The sequence below is a fragment of the Passer montanus genome, unplaced genomic scaffold, assembly GCF_014805655.1.
Source record: "Passer montanus isolate IOZ18808 unplaced genomic scaffold, ASM1480565v1 scaffold322, whole genome shotgun sequence".
Lineage (NCBI taxonomy): Eukaryota > Metazoa > Chordata > Aves > Passeriformes > Passeridae > Passer > Passer montanus.
This window is the reverse complement of record NW_024367953.1, coordinates 40,957-55,428: the sequence shown is the minus strand read 5'-3', so window position 1 is coordinate 55,428 and position 14,472 is coordinate 40,957. Positions and strand designations below refer to the sequence as shown.

General features: G+C 61.8%; 1 protein-coding gene across 1 annotated transcript in view; it reads left to right on the top strand.

Annotated features, from left to right (window-relative positions):
- The first annotated feature begins 319 nt into the window (after positions 1–319).
- Positions 320–14,472, top strand: part of C3 (complement C3) — a 43,752-nt gene continuing 29,599 nt past the window's right edge. Inside the window, exons 1-15 of the mRNA XM_039715320.1 lie at positions 320–472; positions 2,656–2,848; positions 3,458–3,617; positions 6,179–6,249; positions 6,351–6,445; positions 6,529–6,611; positions 6,710–6,800; positions 7,655–7,757; positions 8,091–8,181; positions 8,265–8,406; positions 8,490–8,572; positions 8,684–8,774; positions 9,639–9,741; positions 11,049–11,270; positions 12,954–13,100. Coding sequence (XP_039571254.1) covers positions 375–472; positions 2,656–2,848; positions 3,458–3,617; positions 6,179–6,249; positions 6,351–6,445; positions 6,529–6,611; positions 6,710–6,800; positions 7,655–7,757; positions 8,091–8,181; positions 8,265–8,406; positions 8,490–8,572; positions 8,684–8,774; positions 9,639–9,741; positions 11,049–11,270; positions 12,954–13,100 — 1,773 coding nt within the window. The 5' untranslated portion in view covers positions 320–374. The remainder of the gene's footprint in view (positions 473–2,655; positions 2,849–3,457; positions 3,618–6,178; positions 6,250–6,350; positions 6,446–6,528; positions 6,612–6,709; positions 6,801–7,654; positions 7,758–8,090; positions 8,182–8,264; positions 8,407–8,489; positions 8,573–8,683; positions 8,775–9,638; positions 9,742–11,048; positions 11,271–12,953; positions 13,101–14,472) is intronic.

Genomic DNA, 14,472 nt, shown 5'->3' with positions numbered 1-14,472 from the left:
AGGATGGACCCAGATGTCCAGGCTCAGGAGGTGACCCAATTGTCCAGGTCCCACCAGAGGTTCTGGAGGTGGCCCAGGTCCTGTCAGGGGTCACCCAGGTGTCCAGATCCAGGTGTCCAGGTCCTACCAAAGTTCCAGGAGGTGACCCAGGACCTGTCAGGTCTCTCAGGATGGACCCAGGTGTCCATGTCCAGGTGGACCCCAGTTGTCCAGGTCCTACCAAAGGTCCTGGAGGTCACCCAGGTCCCAACCCCCCCCCCACCCCCACCCATGGGTGGGGGCAGGGCTCGGGTTACCCATTAACCACCGGGGCCACCATAAAGGGACCCCCCCGTCGCTGTCGCTGTCGCTGTCGCTGTCCCCTCCCTGCGGCCATGGGGGCTCCGGCGCTGCCGCCCCCTCCTCATCGCCCCCTCCTCTTCCTCCTCCTCGGAGTCCTGGTGCTGCTCGGGACCCCCGCCCGCGCACAGCTGTGAGACACTGGGGACCCCCACCCATGGGACCCCCCAACCCCACCCATGGGACCCCCACCCAACCCCACCAAAGGGACCCTCACCCAACCCCACCCATGGGACCCCCACCCATGGGACCCCCACGGGATCCCCTTTTCTGGAACCTCCCACCCATGGGTGCTTTGGGGACTGATTCTTGGGGTTTGGTGCTCTGAGGTCCCCAAGGTGATACAGGGACAGATTTTGGGGTTTCTGGGTGCTCTGAGGTGACCAAGGCTTTGTGAGGTCCCCAAGCTGCTTTGGGGACAGATTTGGGGGTTTCTGGGTTGTCTGAGGTCCCCAAGGTGATATTGGGACAGATTTTGGGGTTTCTGGCTGCCACAAGGTGATATTGGGACTAATTTTGGGGGTTTTGTGTCTTGTGAGGTCCCCAAGGTAGTGTGGGGACAGACTTTGGGGTTTCTGGGTGCTCTGAGGTTCCCAGGGCTCTATGGGCACAGATTTTGGTGTTTCTGAGGTTCCCAAGGTGATATTGGGACACATTTTAGGGTTTTGTGTCTTGTGAGGTCCCTAAGGTACTGTGGGGACAGATTTTGGGGTTTCTGGGTGCTCTGAGGTCACCGAGGCTTTGTGAGGTCCCCGAGATGTTGTGGGGACAGATTTTGGAATTTCTGAGGTCCCCAAGCTGCTTTGGGGGCAGATTTTGTGGTTTCTGGGTGCTCTGAGGTTCCCAAGGCGATATCAGGACAGATTTTGGGGTTTTTGAGGTGCCCAAGGTGATATTGGGACAGATTTTGGGGTTTTTGTGTCCTGTGAGGTCCCCAAGGTGCTCTGGGGACAGATATTGGGGTTTCAGAGGTCCCCAATGTGATATCAGGACAGATTCTGGGGTTTTGGGGTTTCTGAGGTACCCAAGCTGCTTTGGGGGCAGATTTTGGGGTTTCTGAGTGCTCTGAGGTCCCCAATGTTTTGTGAGGTCCCCAAGTTGATATTGGGATAGATTTTGGTGTTTCTGGGTGCTCTGAGGTTCCCAGGGCTCTGTGGGCACAGATTTTGGTGTTTCCGAGGTTCCCAAGATGATATTGGGACAGATTTTGGGGTTTCTGAGGTCCCCAAGCTGCTTTGGGGGCAGATTTTGGGGTTTCTGAGTGCTCTGAGGTCCCCAATGTTTTGTGAGGTCCCCAAGTTGATATTGGGATAGATTTTGGTGTTTCTGGGTGCTCTGAGGTTCCCAGGGCTCTGTGGGCACAGATTTTGGGGTTTCTGAGGTCCCCGAGCTGCTTTAAGGACAGGTTTTGGAGTTTCTGGGTGCTGTGAGGTCCCCTGGGCTCTGTGGGCACAGATTTTGGGGTTTCTGAGGTCCCCAAGCTGCTTTAGGGACACATTTGGGGGTTTCTGAGTTCCCCAAGGTGATATCAGGACAGATTTTGGGGTTTCTGAGTTCCCCAAGTTGATATTGGGACAGATTTTGGGGTTTCTGAGGTCCCCGAGCTGCTTTAAGGACAGGTTTTGGAGTTTCTGGGTGCTGTGAGGTCCCCTGGGCTCTGTGGGCACAGATTTTGGGGTTTCTGAGGTCCCCAAGCTGCTTTAGGGACACATTTGGGGGTTTCTGAGTTCCCCAAGGTGATATCAGGACAGATTTTGGGGTTTCTGAGGTCCCCAAGTTGATATTGGGATAGACTTTGGTGTTTCTGGGTGCTGTGAGGTCCCCTGGGCTCTGCGGGCACAGATTTTGGTGTTTCTGAGGTCCCCAAGCTGTTTTAGGGACAGATTTTGGTGTTTCTGAGGTCCCCAAGCTGTTTTAGGGACAGATTTTGGTGTTTCTGAGGTCCCCAAGCTGTTTTAGGGACAGATTTTGGTGTTTCTGAGGTCCCCAAGCTGTTTTAGGGACAGATTTTGGTGTTTCTGAGGTCCCCAAGCTGTTTTAGGGACAGATTTTGGGATTTCTGGGGTTCCCAAGCTGCTTTGGGGACAGATTTTGGTGTTTCTGAGGTCCCCAAGCTGTTTTAGGGACAGATTTTGGGATTTCTGAGGTTCCCAAGCTGCTTTGGGGACAGATTTTGGTGTTTCTGAAGTCCCCAAGCTGTTTTAGGGACAGATTTTGGTGTTTCTGAGGTCCCCAAGCTGCTTTGGGGACAGATTTTGGTGTTTCTGGGCGCCGTGCCACCGCCGGCGCCCGGTGACAGCGCGGTGGTGTCCGCAGGGTGACCATGGTGACCCCGGCCGTGCTGCGGCTGGAGACGGACGAGCAGGTGGTGCTGGAGGCCCCCGGGCTGAGCGCGGCCACCGAGGCCTCGCTGCTGGTCCAGGACTTCCCCCAGAAGCGCCAGGTCCTGTTCCAGAGCCGCGTGGCCCTGAGCCCGGCGCAGGGCATGATGGCCACGGCCACCATCAAGGTACGCTGTCACCACCCCCCTCTGGTCAGTGTCACCACCCCCTGGTCATTGTCACCACCCTCTGGTCACTGTCACCACTCTCTTCTGGTCACTGTCACCCCCCTCTGGTCACCGCCATCCCCCTCTGGTCACTGTCACCATCCTCTGGTCACTGCCATCCCCTGGTCACTGTCACCATTCCCGGGTCACTGTCACCATCCCCTGGTCACTGCCATCCCCTGGTCACTGCCATCTCCTGGTCACTGTCACCCCCCTCTGGTCACTGTCACCACCCTCTTCTGGTCAGTGTCACCACCCCCTGATCACTGCCATCCCCTGGTCACTGCCATCTCCTGGTCACTGTCACCCCCCTCTGGTCACTGTCACCACCCCCTGGTCACTGCCATTCCCTGGTCACTGTCATCCCCCTCTGGTCAGTGTCACCCCCCTCTTCTAGTCAGTGTCACCCCCCTCTGGCCACTGTCACCATCCCCCATTCTCCCCTGTCCTCAGTGTCCCTGCCCCCAGTGTCCCTGTCCCTGTCCCCAGTGTCCCTGTCCCCGCAGGTGTCCCCATTGTCCCCTGTCCCCAGTGTCCCTGTCCCTGTCCCCAGTGTCCCTGTCCCCGCAGGTGCCGGCCAAGGCGCTGCCGCAGGCGCAGGGGAAGCAGTTTGTGACGGTGACAGCGCGGGTGGCCGCGGTGACACTGGAGAAGGTGCTGCTGGTGTCCCTGCAGAGCGGCCACATCTTCGTGCAGACCGACAAGCCCATCTACACCCCCGGCAGCACCGGTGACGCACGGGGACACCGGGGGACACTGCAGGGACACTGGGGACACAGGGAACAGTGCAGGCACACTGGGGACACCGGGGACACGGGGACAGCTGGGGACATCTGGGGAAACCACAGGGACACCGGGACACTGCAGGGACACTGGGGACACAGGGAACAGTGCAGGCACACTGGGGACACCGGGGACACAGGGACAGCTGGGGACATCTGGGGAAACCACAGGGACACCGGGACACTGCAGGGACACTGGGGACACAGGGAACAGTGCAGGCACACTGGGGACACCGGGGACACGGGGACAGCTGGGGACATCTGGGGAAACCACAGGGACACCGGGGACATCAGGGACACGGGGACACTGCAGGGACAGCTGGGGACACCGGGGACACCGGGACACTGCAGGGACACCGGGACACTGCAGGGACAGCTGGGGACACGGGGACACTGCAGGGACACCGGGGACAGCTGGGGACACTGCAGGGACAGCTGGGGACAGCTGGGGATACCACAGGGACAGCTGGGGACACTGCAGGGACACATGGGGACACTGCAGGGACACTGGGGACAGCTGGGGACATCCAGGGACACCGCGGGGACGCTGTGGGGACACCGCAGGGACAACTGGGGGACACTGCAGGGACAGCTGGGGACACCAGGGACAGCTGGGGACACTGTGGGGACACTGCAGGGACAGCTGGGGACAGCTGGGGACACCAGGGACAGCTGGGGACACTGTGGGGACACTGCAGGGACAGCTGGGGACATCCAGGAGCAGCTGGGGACACCACGGGGACACCGTGGGGACATGGGAGGAACACTGCAGGGATAGCTGGGGACATCCAGGGACAGCTGGGGACAGCTGGGGACACCGGGGACACCGTGGGAACTCCACAGGGAGGGCAACATTGTGGGGACATTGAGGGGATGGGGACACTGTGGGGACTTCACAGGCGTGGGGACACCTCGGCGTGCTGGGACATCTTGAGGGCTGGGGACACCGTGGGGGCTTGGGGACACCTCAGGGTGATGGTGGCACCTCCCTGTGACCCCTCGGGGGGCTGGGGACACCTCGGGGTGCTGTGTCACCCTTCTGTGACACCTCAGGGCGATGGGGGACACTGCAGGGACAGCTGGGGACACCAGGGACAGCTGGGGACACTGTGGGGACACTGCAGGGACAGCTGGGGACAGCTGGGGACACCAGGGACAGCTGGGGACACTGTGGGGACACTGCAGGGACAGCTGGGGACATCCAGGAGCAGCTGGGGACACCACGGGGACACCGTGGGGACACTGCAGGAACACTGCAGGGATAGCTGGGGACATCCAGGGACAGCTGGGGACACCCAGAAATACCACGGGAACACTGCAGGGACAGCTGGGGACAGCTGGGGACACCGTGGGAACTCCACAGGGAGGGCAACATTGTGGGGACATTGAGGGGATGGGGACACTGTGGGGACATTGAAGTGATGGGGACACTGTGGGGACATTGAGGGGATGGGGACACTGTGGGGACTTCACAGGCGTGGGGACACCTCGGGGTGCTGGGACATCTTGAGGGCTGGGGACACCGTGGGGGCTTGGGGACACCTCAGGGTGATGGTGGCACCTCCCTGTGACCCCTCGGGGGGCTGGGGACACCTCGGGGTGCTGTGTCACCCTTCTGTGACACCTCAGGGCGATGGTGGCACCTTGGGGTGCCAGTGTCACCCATTTGGGGACCTCACTGTGATGTCCCCACTGGGACCCAGTGTCCCTGCCCTGTCCCTCCTCACATTGTCCCCTGTGTCACCTCTCAGTGCTGGCTGTTCCCACGTGTCCCCTCACCTTGTCCCCTCACCTTGTCCCTTGTGCTCCCTCACCTTGTCCCCTGTGTCCCCTCTCACCTTGTCCCTTGTGCTCCCTCACCTTGTCCCTGTGTCCCCTCACCTTGTCCCCTCTCACTTTGTCCTTTGTGTCCCCTCTCCCCTTGTCCCTTGTGTCCCCTCTCACCTTGTCCCATGTCCCCTCACCTTGTCCCCTCTGTCCCCTTTCACCTTGTCCAGTGTCTCATCACCTTGTCCCCTCACCTTGTCCCCTGTGTCCCCTCTCACCTTGTCCTGTGTGTCCCCTGTCCCCTTGTCCCTTGTGTCCCCTCACCTTGTCCCTTGTCCCCTCTCACCTTGTCCTCTCTCACCTTGTCCCCTGTGTCCCCTCTCACTTTGTCCCCTGTGTCCCCACTCACCTTGTCCCCTCACCTTGTCCCCTGTGTCCCCCCTCACCTTGTCCCCTCTGTCCCCTTTCACCTTGTCCAGTGTCTCATCACCTTGTCCCCTCCCCTTGTCCCCTGTGTCCCCTCTCCCCTTGTCCCCTGTGTCCCCTCTCCCCTTGTCCCCTGTGTCCCCTCTCCCCTTGTCCCCTGTGTCCCCTCTCCCCTTGTCCCCTGTGTCCCCTCTCCCCTTGTCCCCTGTGTCCCCTCTCCCCTTGTCCCCTGTGTCCCCTCTCCCCTTGTCCCCTGTGTCCCCTCTCCCCTTGTCCCCTGTGTCCCCTCTCACTTTGTCCCCTGTGTCCCCCCCAGTGCTCTGCCGCCTCTTCACCGTGGGCCACCTCATGCAGCCGGTAGCCAAGACGGTCATCGTGGAGGTCAAGGTGAGAGCCCTGGGGTGACACAGGTGACACAGGGTGACACGGGTGACACAGGGTGACACGGGTGACACGGGTGACACGGTGCCCCACTCGTGTCCCCTCAGACGCCCGACAACGTCATCATCAAACAAGTCCCGGTGTCGTCCCCGACCAAAAACGGGATCCTGACCGTCAACCACAACCTGCCCGAGGTCGTCAGGTGGGTGTCACCGTCCCCCGCGGTGGCCTGGGGACACCCCCGGCGCTGCCACCTCACTGTCACCTCCCTGTCACCTCCCCCAGCCTGGGCACGTGGACGATTTCGGCCAAATTCGAGGATTCCCCGGATCAGGTTTTCAACTCCCAATTCGAGGTCAAGGAATACGGTGGGTGAGGGCTGGGGGTGGCCTTGGGGACATCGGGGACTGTCCCCGAGGGGTGGCGGTGTCGCCATGTCGCCGGTGTCACCGTTGTCACCCCGCAGTGCTGCCGAGCTTTGAGGTGTCTGTGGATCCCGAGGAGAAGTTCCTGTACATCGACCGCCAGGCGGATTTCCGGGTGTCCATCCTGGCCAGGTGACCCCAAAATGTCCCTTTTGGGGACAGAGGTGTCCCCCTTGGGGTCACGCCTGCGTGGGGGACGGGGGACAGCTGTGCTCGGCTGCTGTCCCTGGGGGTGGCACGTGGAGGGGGACACGGGGTGACATGGGGACATTGGTGGTGGCAGGGATGGGGTGACAGGGACAGGGGTGGCAGGATGGGGACATGGGGGCAGAGTGACACGGTGACACAGTGATACAGTGACAGGGTGACAGGATGACAGGGTGACACAGTGGCTGTGAGGACAGGACGGGCTGTAATGGGGATGTGTAAGGGACACAGTGACAAAGTGACAGGGGGACACAGTGACACGGTGACACAGTGACACAGTGATACAGTGATAGGGTGACAGGATGACAGGGTGACACAGTGACATGGTGACACACTGACACACTGACACGGTGGCTATGGGGACAGGAATGGCTGTAATGGGGATGTGCAGGGGACATGGTGGCAGGGTGACACAGTGACAGAATGACACAGTGACAGAGTGACACAGTGACACAGTGACACGGTGATACGGTGACACAGTGATGTGGTGACATGGTGACATGGTGACACGGTGACACAGTGACACGGTGACATGGTGATACAGTGACACAGTGTCACGGTGGCACGGTGGCATGATGGCACCTTGACACGATGACACGGTGACATGGTGACATGGTGACATGGTGGCACGGTGACACAGTGACACGGTGACATGGTGACACGGTGTCACAGTGACACACTGATACAGTGACAGTGACACAGTGGCACAGTGGCACGGTGACACAGTGACACGGTGGCACGGTGACATGGTGTCACGGTGTCACGGTGGCTGTCCCCAGGTACCTGTACGGGAAGCGCGTGGAGGGCACGGCCTTTGTCCTCTTCGGGATCATGGTGGACGACGAGAAGAAGAGCATCCCCCAGTCGCTGCAGCGCGTCCCGGTGAGCCTGGCACTGTCCCCAACCCTGGCACTGTCACTGTCACTGTCCCTGTCACTGTCCCTGTCCCGGTGAGCCTGGCACCGTCCCTGTCACTGTCTCCAACCCTGGCACTGTCCCTGTCACTGTCCCCAACCCTGGCACTGTCCCTGTCCCAGTGAGCCTGGCACCACCACTGTCACTGTCCCTGTCCCCAACCCTGTCCCCAACCCCGTCCCGGTGAGCCTGGCACTGTCCCCAACACTGTCCCTGTCCCTGTCCCTGTCCCCAACTCTGGGATTGTCCCTGTCCCCATCCCTATGCCTGTCCCCAACACTGTCCCACCCATGTCCCCAGGTTCAGGACGGTGACGTCGAGGCCGTGCTGTCCCTGTGCTGTCCCCAAGCCTGTCCTAACCCTGTCCCCACCTATGTCCCTATGTCCCCAGGTTCTGGCCGGTGACACCGAGGCCGTGCTGTCCCCCTGCTGTCCCTAACCCTGTCCCTAACCCTGTCCCCGTGTCCCCCACAGGGATAGGGACAGCGAGGGGACAAGGTGGGATTCTCGTGTCCCCTCAGACGCCCGACAACGTCATCATCAAACAAGTCCCGGTGTCGTCCCCGACCAAAAACGGGATCCTGACCGTCAACCACAACCTGCCCGAGGTCGTCAGGTGGGTGTCACCGTCCCCCGCGGTGGCCTGGGGACACCCCCGGCGCTGCCACCTCACTGTCACCTCCCTGTCACCTCCCCCAGCCTGGGCACGTGGACGATTTCGGCCAAATTCGAGGATTCCCCGGATCAGGTTTTCAACTCCCAATTCGAGGTCAAGGAATACGGTGGGTGAGGGCTGGGGGTGGCCTTGGGGACATCGGGGACTGTCCCCGAGGGGTGGCGGTGTCGCCATGTCGCCGGTGTCACCGTCCGGTGTCACCGTTGTCACCCCGCAGTGCTGCCGAGCTTTGAGGTGTCCGTGGATCCCGAGGAGAAGTTCCTGTACATCGACCGCCAGGCGGATTTCCGGGTGTCCATCCTGGCCAGGTGACCCCAAAATGTCCCTTTTGGGGACAGAGGTGTCCCCCTTGGGGTCACGCCTGCGTGGGGGACGGGGGACAGCTGTGCTCGGCTGCTGTCCCTGGGGGTGGCACGTGGAGGGGGACACGGGGTGACATGGGGACATTGGTGGTGGCAGGGATGGGGTGACAGGGACAGGGGTGGCAGGATGGGGACATGGGGACATTGGTGGTGGCAGGGATGGGGTGACAGGGACAGGGGTGGCAGGATGGGGACATGGGGACACGAGGACATTGGTGGTGGCAGGGATGGGGTGACAGGGACAGGGGTGGCAGGATGGGGACATGGGGACAATGGTGGTGACAAGGATGGGATGACAGGGATGGGGTGGCAGGATGGGGACATGGGGACATTGGTGGTGGTGGCAATTGTGGGATGACAGGGACAGGGGCGGCAGGATGGGGACATGGGGGCAGAGTGACACGGTGACACAGTGATACAGTGACAGGGTGACAGGATGACAGGGTGACACAGTGACATGGTGACACACTGACACACTGACACGGTGGCTATGGGGACAGGAATGGCTGTAATGGGGGATGTGCAGGGGACACAGTGACATGGTGGCACAGTGGCACAGTGACAGGGTGACAGGGTGACACAGTGGCACAGTGACATGTTGACAGTGACACGGTGACACAGTGACACAGTGACACAGTGACACGGTGACGTAGTGACATGGCGACATGGTGGCATGATGGCACCTTGACACGATGACACAGTAACATGGTGACACAGTGACATGGTGGCACAGTGACATGGTGGCACAGTGACACAGTGACATGGTGACATGGTGGCATGGTGACACGGTGTCACGGTGGCTGTCCCCAGGTACCTGTACGGGAAGCGCGTGGAGGGCACAGCCTTTGTCCTCTTCGGGATCATGGTGGACGACGAGAAGAAGAGCATCCCCCAGTCGCTGCAGCGCGTCCCGGTGAGCCTGGCACTGTCCCCAACCCTGGCACTGTCCCTGTCCCTGTCCCTGTCACTGTCCCTGTCCCGGTGAGCCTGGCACCGTCCCTGTCACTGTCTCCAACCCTGGCACTGTCACTGTCCCTGTCCCGGTGAGCCTGGCACCGTCCCTGTCGCTGTCCCTGGCACTGTCCCTGTCACTGTCCCCAACCCTGGCACTGTCACTGTTCCTGTCCCCAGCCCTGTCCCCAACCCCGTCCCAGTGAGCCTGGCACTGTCCCTGGCACTGTCACTGTCCCTGTCCCTGTCCCGGTGAGTCCGGCACCATCCCTGTCACTGTCACTGTCCCCAACCCTGTCCCCAACCCCATCCCGGTGAGCCTGGCACCGTCCCTGTCCCTGTCCCTGTCCCGGTGAGCCTGGCACCGTCCCTGTCACTGTCCCCAACCCTGGCACTGTCCCTGTCCCAGTGAGCCTGGCACCACCACTCGGGGGGGACATTGGGGACAGGGACAGCGAGGGGACATGGGGGGATAGGGACAGCAAAGAGACACAGGGACAGCGAGGGGACACAGGGGGACAAGGACTGTGGGGGCACACGGGGGGACAAGGACAGTTTGGGGACGGGGGGACACAGGGGGACAGGGACAGCAAAGGGACACGGGGACAGGGACTGTGGTGGGATATTGGGGACAAGGACAGCAAGGGGACAAGAGAGATAGGGACAGCGAGGGGACACGGGGGGACAGGGACAGTGGCGGAATCTAGGGGACAACGGGACTGGGGGGGACAGAGGGGATGGGGGGGACAGAGTGGGGACAGCACGATGTGAGTCTGGGGACAGCGATGATGGGGGGGGACACCTGGGGCCACCCGTCTGGGCAGGGGACAGGGAGCCCTGGCCACAGGTGACACGGCCACTGTGGTGTCCCCACAGGCAGTGACACGACGGGTGGCAGGGGGACAGTGAGAATGGGGGGACCCCAGGTGACACGGCCACTGTGGTGTCCCCACAGGCAGTGACATGAAGGGTGGCAGGGGGACACAGAGGGGACAGGGGCAGTGAGAATGGGGGGACCCCAGGTGACAGGGCCACCGCGGTGTCCCCGCAGGCAGTGACATGGAGGGTGGCAGGGGGACAGTGAGGATGGAAGGACAGGGACCCAGGTGACAGGGACACCACGGTGTCCCCGCAGGCAGTGACATGAAGGGTGGCAGGGGGACAGTGAGGATGGAGGGACAGGGACCCAGGTGACAGGGCCACCACGGTGTCCCTGCAGGCAGTGACATGGAGGGTGGCAGGGGGACAGTGAGAATGAGGGGACACCAGGTGACACGGTCACCGCGTGTCCCCACAGGCAGTGACATGGAGGGGGGCAGGGGGACAGTGAGAATGAGGGGACACCAGGTGACACGGTCACCGCGTGTCCCCACAGGCAGTGACATGGTGGAGGCCCAGCGTGGTGGCATCCCAATCGTGACGTCGCCCTACAGCATCCACTTCACCCACACCCCCAAGTACTTCAAGCCGGGGATGCCCTTTGACCTCACGGTTGGTGACATCTTGGGGACAGCGGTGGCCCAGGGGGGTGGCCTGGTCTGGGATGGGGACAGGGCACAGCTGGGGTTGGGGGTGGAGGAGAAGTTGGTCCCTGGGTGATGTCCCTGTGTCACCTGAGAGGGGCTGGGGACCGTGGGCTGTCCCCATGTCACTGGGGTGGAACTTCCTGGTGCCAGTGTCCCCTCCCAGTGCCACCACCCCTTCCTGGTGCCACCACCTCTTCCCAGTGTCCCCTCCCAGTGCCACCACCCCTTCCAAGTGTCCCCTTCCAATGCCACCACCTCTTCCCAGTACCACCACCCCTTCCCAGTGTTCCTTCCTGGTGGCACCACCCCTTCCTGGTGCCATCACCTCTTCCTGGTGCCACCACCTCTTCCCAGTGCCACCACCCCACCCCTTCCAATGCCACCACCCCTTCCTGGTGCCACCATACCTCACGGTTGGTGACATCTTGGGGACAGCGGTGGCCCAGGGGGGTGGCCTGGTCTGGGATGGGGACAGGGCACAGCTGGGGTTGGGGGTGGAGGAGAAGTTGGTCCCTGGGTGATGTCCCTGTGTCACCTGAGAGGGGCTGGGGACCGTGGGCTGTCCCCATGTCACTGGGGTGGCACTTCCTGGTGCCAGTGTCCCCTCCCAGTGCCACCACCCCTTCCAAGTGTCCCCTTCCAATGCCACCACCCCTTCCCAGTACCACCACCCCTTCCAAGTGTCCCCTCCCAGTGCCACCACCCTTCCCAGTGCCACCACCCTTACCAGTGTCCCCTCCCAGTGCCACCACCCCATCCCAGTGCCACCACACCTTCCCAGTGTCCCCTTCCACTGTCAACATCCCCTCCCAGTGCCACCACCTCTTCCCGGTGCCACCACCCTTCCCAGTGTCCCCTCCCAGTGCCACCACCCTTCCCAGTGCCACCACCCTTCCCAGTGTCCCCTTCTCAGTGCCACCACCCCTTCCCAGTGTCCCCTTCCACTGTCAACATCCCCTCCCAGTGCCACCACCTCTTCCCGGTGCCACCACCCTTCCCAGTGTCCCCTTCTCAGTGCCACCACCCCTTCCCAGTGTCCTCTCCCCAGGTCACCACCCCTTCCCAGTGTCCCCTCCCAGTGCCACCACCCCACCCCTTCCCAGTGCCACCACCCCTTCCCAGTGTCCCCTCCCAATGCCACCACCCTTCCCAGTGCCACCACCCTTCCCAGTGTCCCTTCCTGGTGCCACCACCGCTTCCTAGTGTCCCCTCCCAGTGCCACCACCCCTTCCTGGTGCCACCACCTCTTCCCAGTGTCCCCTCCCAGTGCCACCACCTCTTCCCAGTGTCACCACCCCTTCCTGGTGCCACCACCCACTCCCAGTGTCCCCTTCTCAGTGCCACCACCCCTTCCCAGTGTCCCCTCCCAGTGCCACCACCTCTTCCCAGTGTCACCACCCCTTCCTGGTGCCACCACCCACTCCCAGTGTCCCCTTCTCAGTGCCACCACCCCTTCCCAGTGTCCCCTCCCAGTGCCACCACCTCTTCCCAGTGTCACCACCCCTTCCTGGTGCCACCACCCACTCCCAGTGTCCCCTTCTCAGTGCCACCACCCCTTCCCAGTGTCCCCTCCCAGTGCCACCACCCCTTCCCCGTGCCCTTCCCTGACTCCACGTCCCCATGCAATGTCCCCCGGTGTCCCCTCCAGGTCTATGTCACCAACCCCGACCAGTCCCCGGCGCCGCGTGTCACCGTCCAGGCCGATGGCTTCCAGGGCCAGGTGTCCACGCAGCGCGATGGCACCGCCAGGCTGGTCCTCAACATGCCGGCCAACAAGGACAGCGTCCCCATCACCGTGAGTGTCACCAGGTGTCACCTCCGCCGGGGTGGCCCAGGGGTGGGGGAGTGACCGGCGGGTTGAGGTGGCCGAGATGGCCGGAGTGACCCACGGGATGGCAAAGGGTCAGGACAGCAGGACTGGGGACCAGGATGGGCTGGACATCCGTGGTGGTCAAGGGTCATGGTGGTCACTCATCATTGGCCAAAATCCAGGATGGCCGAGGTCACCCCATGGCTGAGGTGACCAAGGGGTTGAGGTGGCTGAGATGGCCGGAGTGACCCCTGGGATGTCCAAGGGTCAGGACAGCAGGACTGGGGCACCAGGATGGGCTGGACATCCGTGGTGGTCAAGGGTCATGGTGGTCACTCATCATTGGCCAAAAACTGAGGTCACCCCATGGTTGAGGTGACTGTGGTGGACAAGATGTCCAGAGTGACCAAAGGTCGGGGGATTGAGGTGGCTGAGATGGCCTGAGTGACCCGTGGTGGTGGTGACCAAGGGTCAGGACAGCAGGACTGGAGACCAGGATGGGCTGGACATCCGTGGTGGTCAAGGGTCATGGTGGTCACTCATCATTGGCCAAAATCCAGGATGGCCGAGGTCACCCCATGGCTGAGGTGACCAAGGGGTTGAGGTGGCTGAGATGGCCGGAGTGACCCCTGGGATGTCCAAGGGCCAGGACAACAGGGCTGGGGACCAGGATGGGCTGGACATCCGTGGTGGTCAAGGGTCATCATGGTCACTCATCATTGGCCAAAAACTGAGGTCACCCCATGGTTGAGGTGACTGTGGTGGACAAGATGTCCAGAGTGATCAAAGGTCGGGGGACTGAGGTGGCTGAGATGGCCTGAGTGACCCGTGGTGGTGGTGACCAAGGGTCAGGACAGCAGGACTGGAGACCAGGATGGGCTGGACACTCATGGTGGTCAAGGGTCATTGTGGTCACTCATCATTGGCCAAAAACCAAGATGGCCAAGGTCACCCTGTGGTTGGGGTGACCGTGAGACACTCATGGTGGTCAAGGGTCATTGTGGTCACTCATCATTGGCCAAAAACCAAGATGGCCAAGGTCACCCTGTGGTTGGGGTGACTGTGGTGGTCAAGGTGTCCAGAGTGACCAAAGGTCGGGGGATTGAGGTGGCTGAGATGGCCAGAGTGACCAAGGACTGGGGCTATCCTGGTCACCATTGGCCAAGGGAGACAGCCTAGGTCAGGCTGACCATGGTGGCCAACTCAACTGAGTTGACCAAGACATGAGAGTGACCAATGACCAGGTGTCAAAGAGGCTGATGAAGGTGTCCACAGTGGTCAGTTGTCCATGGTGGCATGTGGCCAGGGTGACCAGTGACCAGGAACTGGGATGGTCAAAGCCAGGGAGACAAAAGGC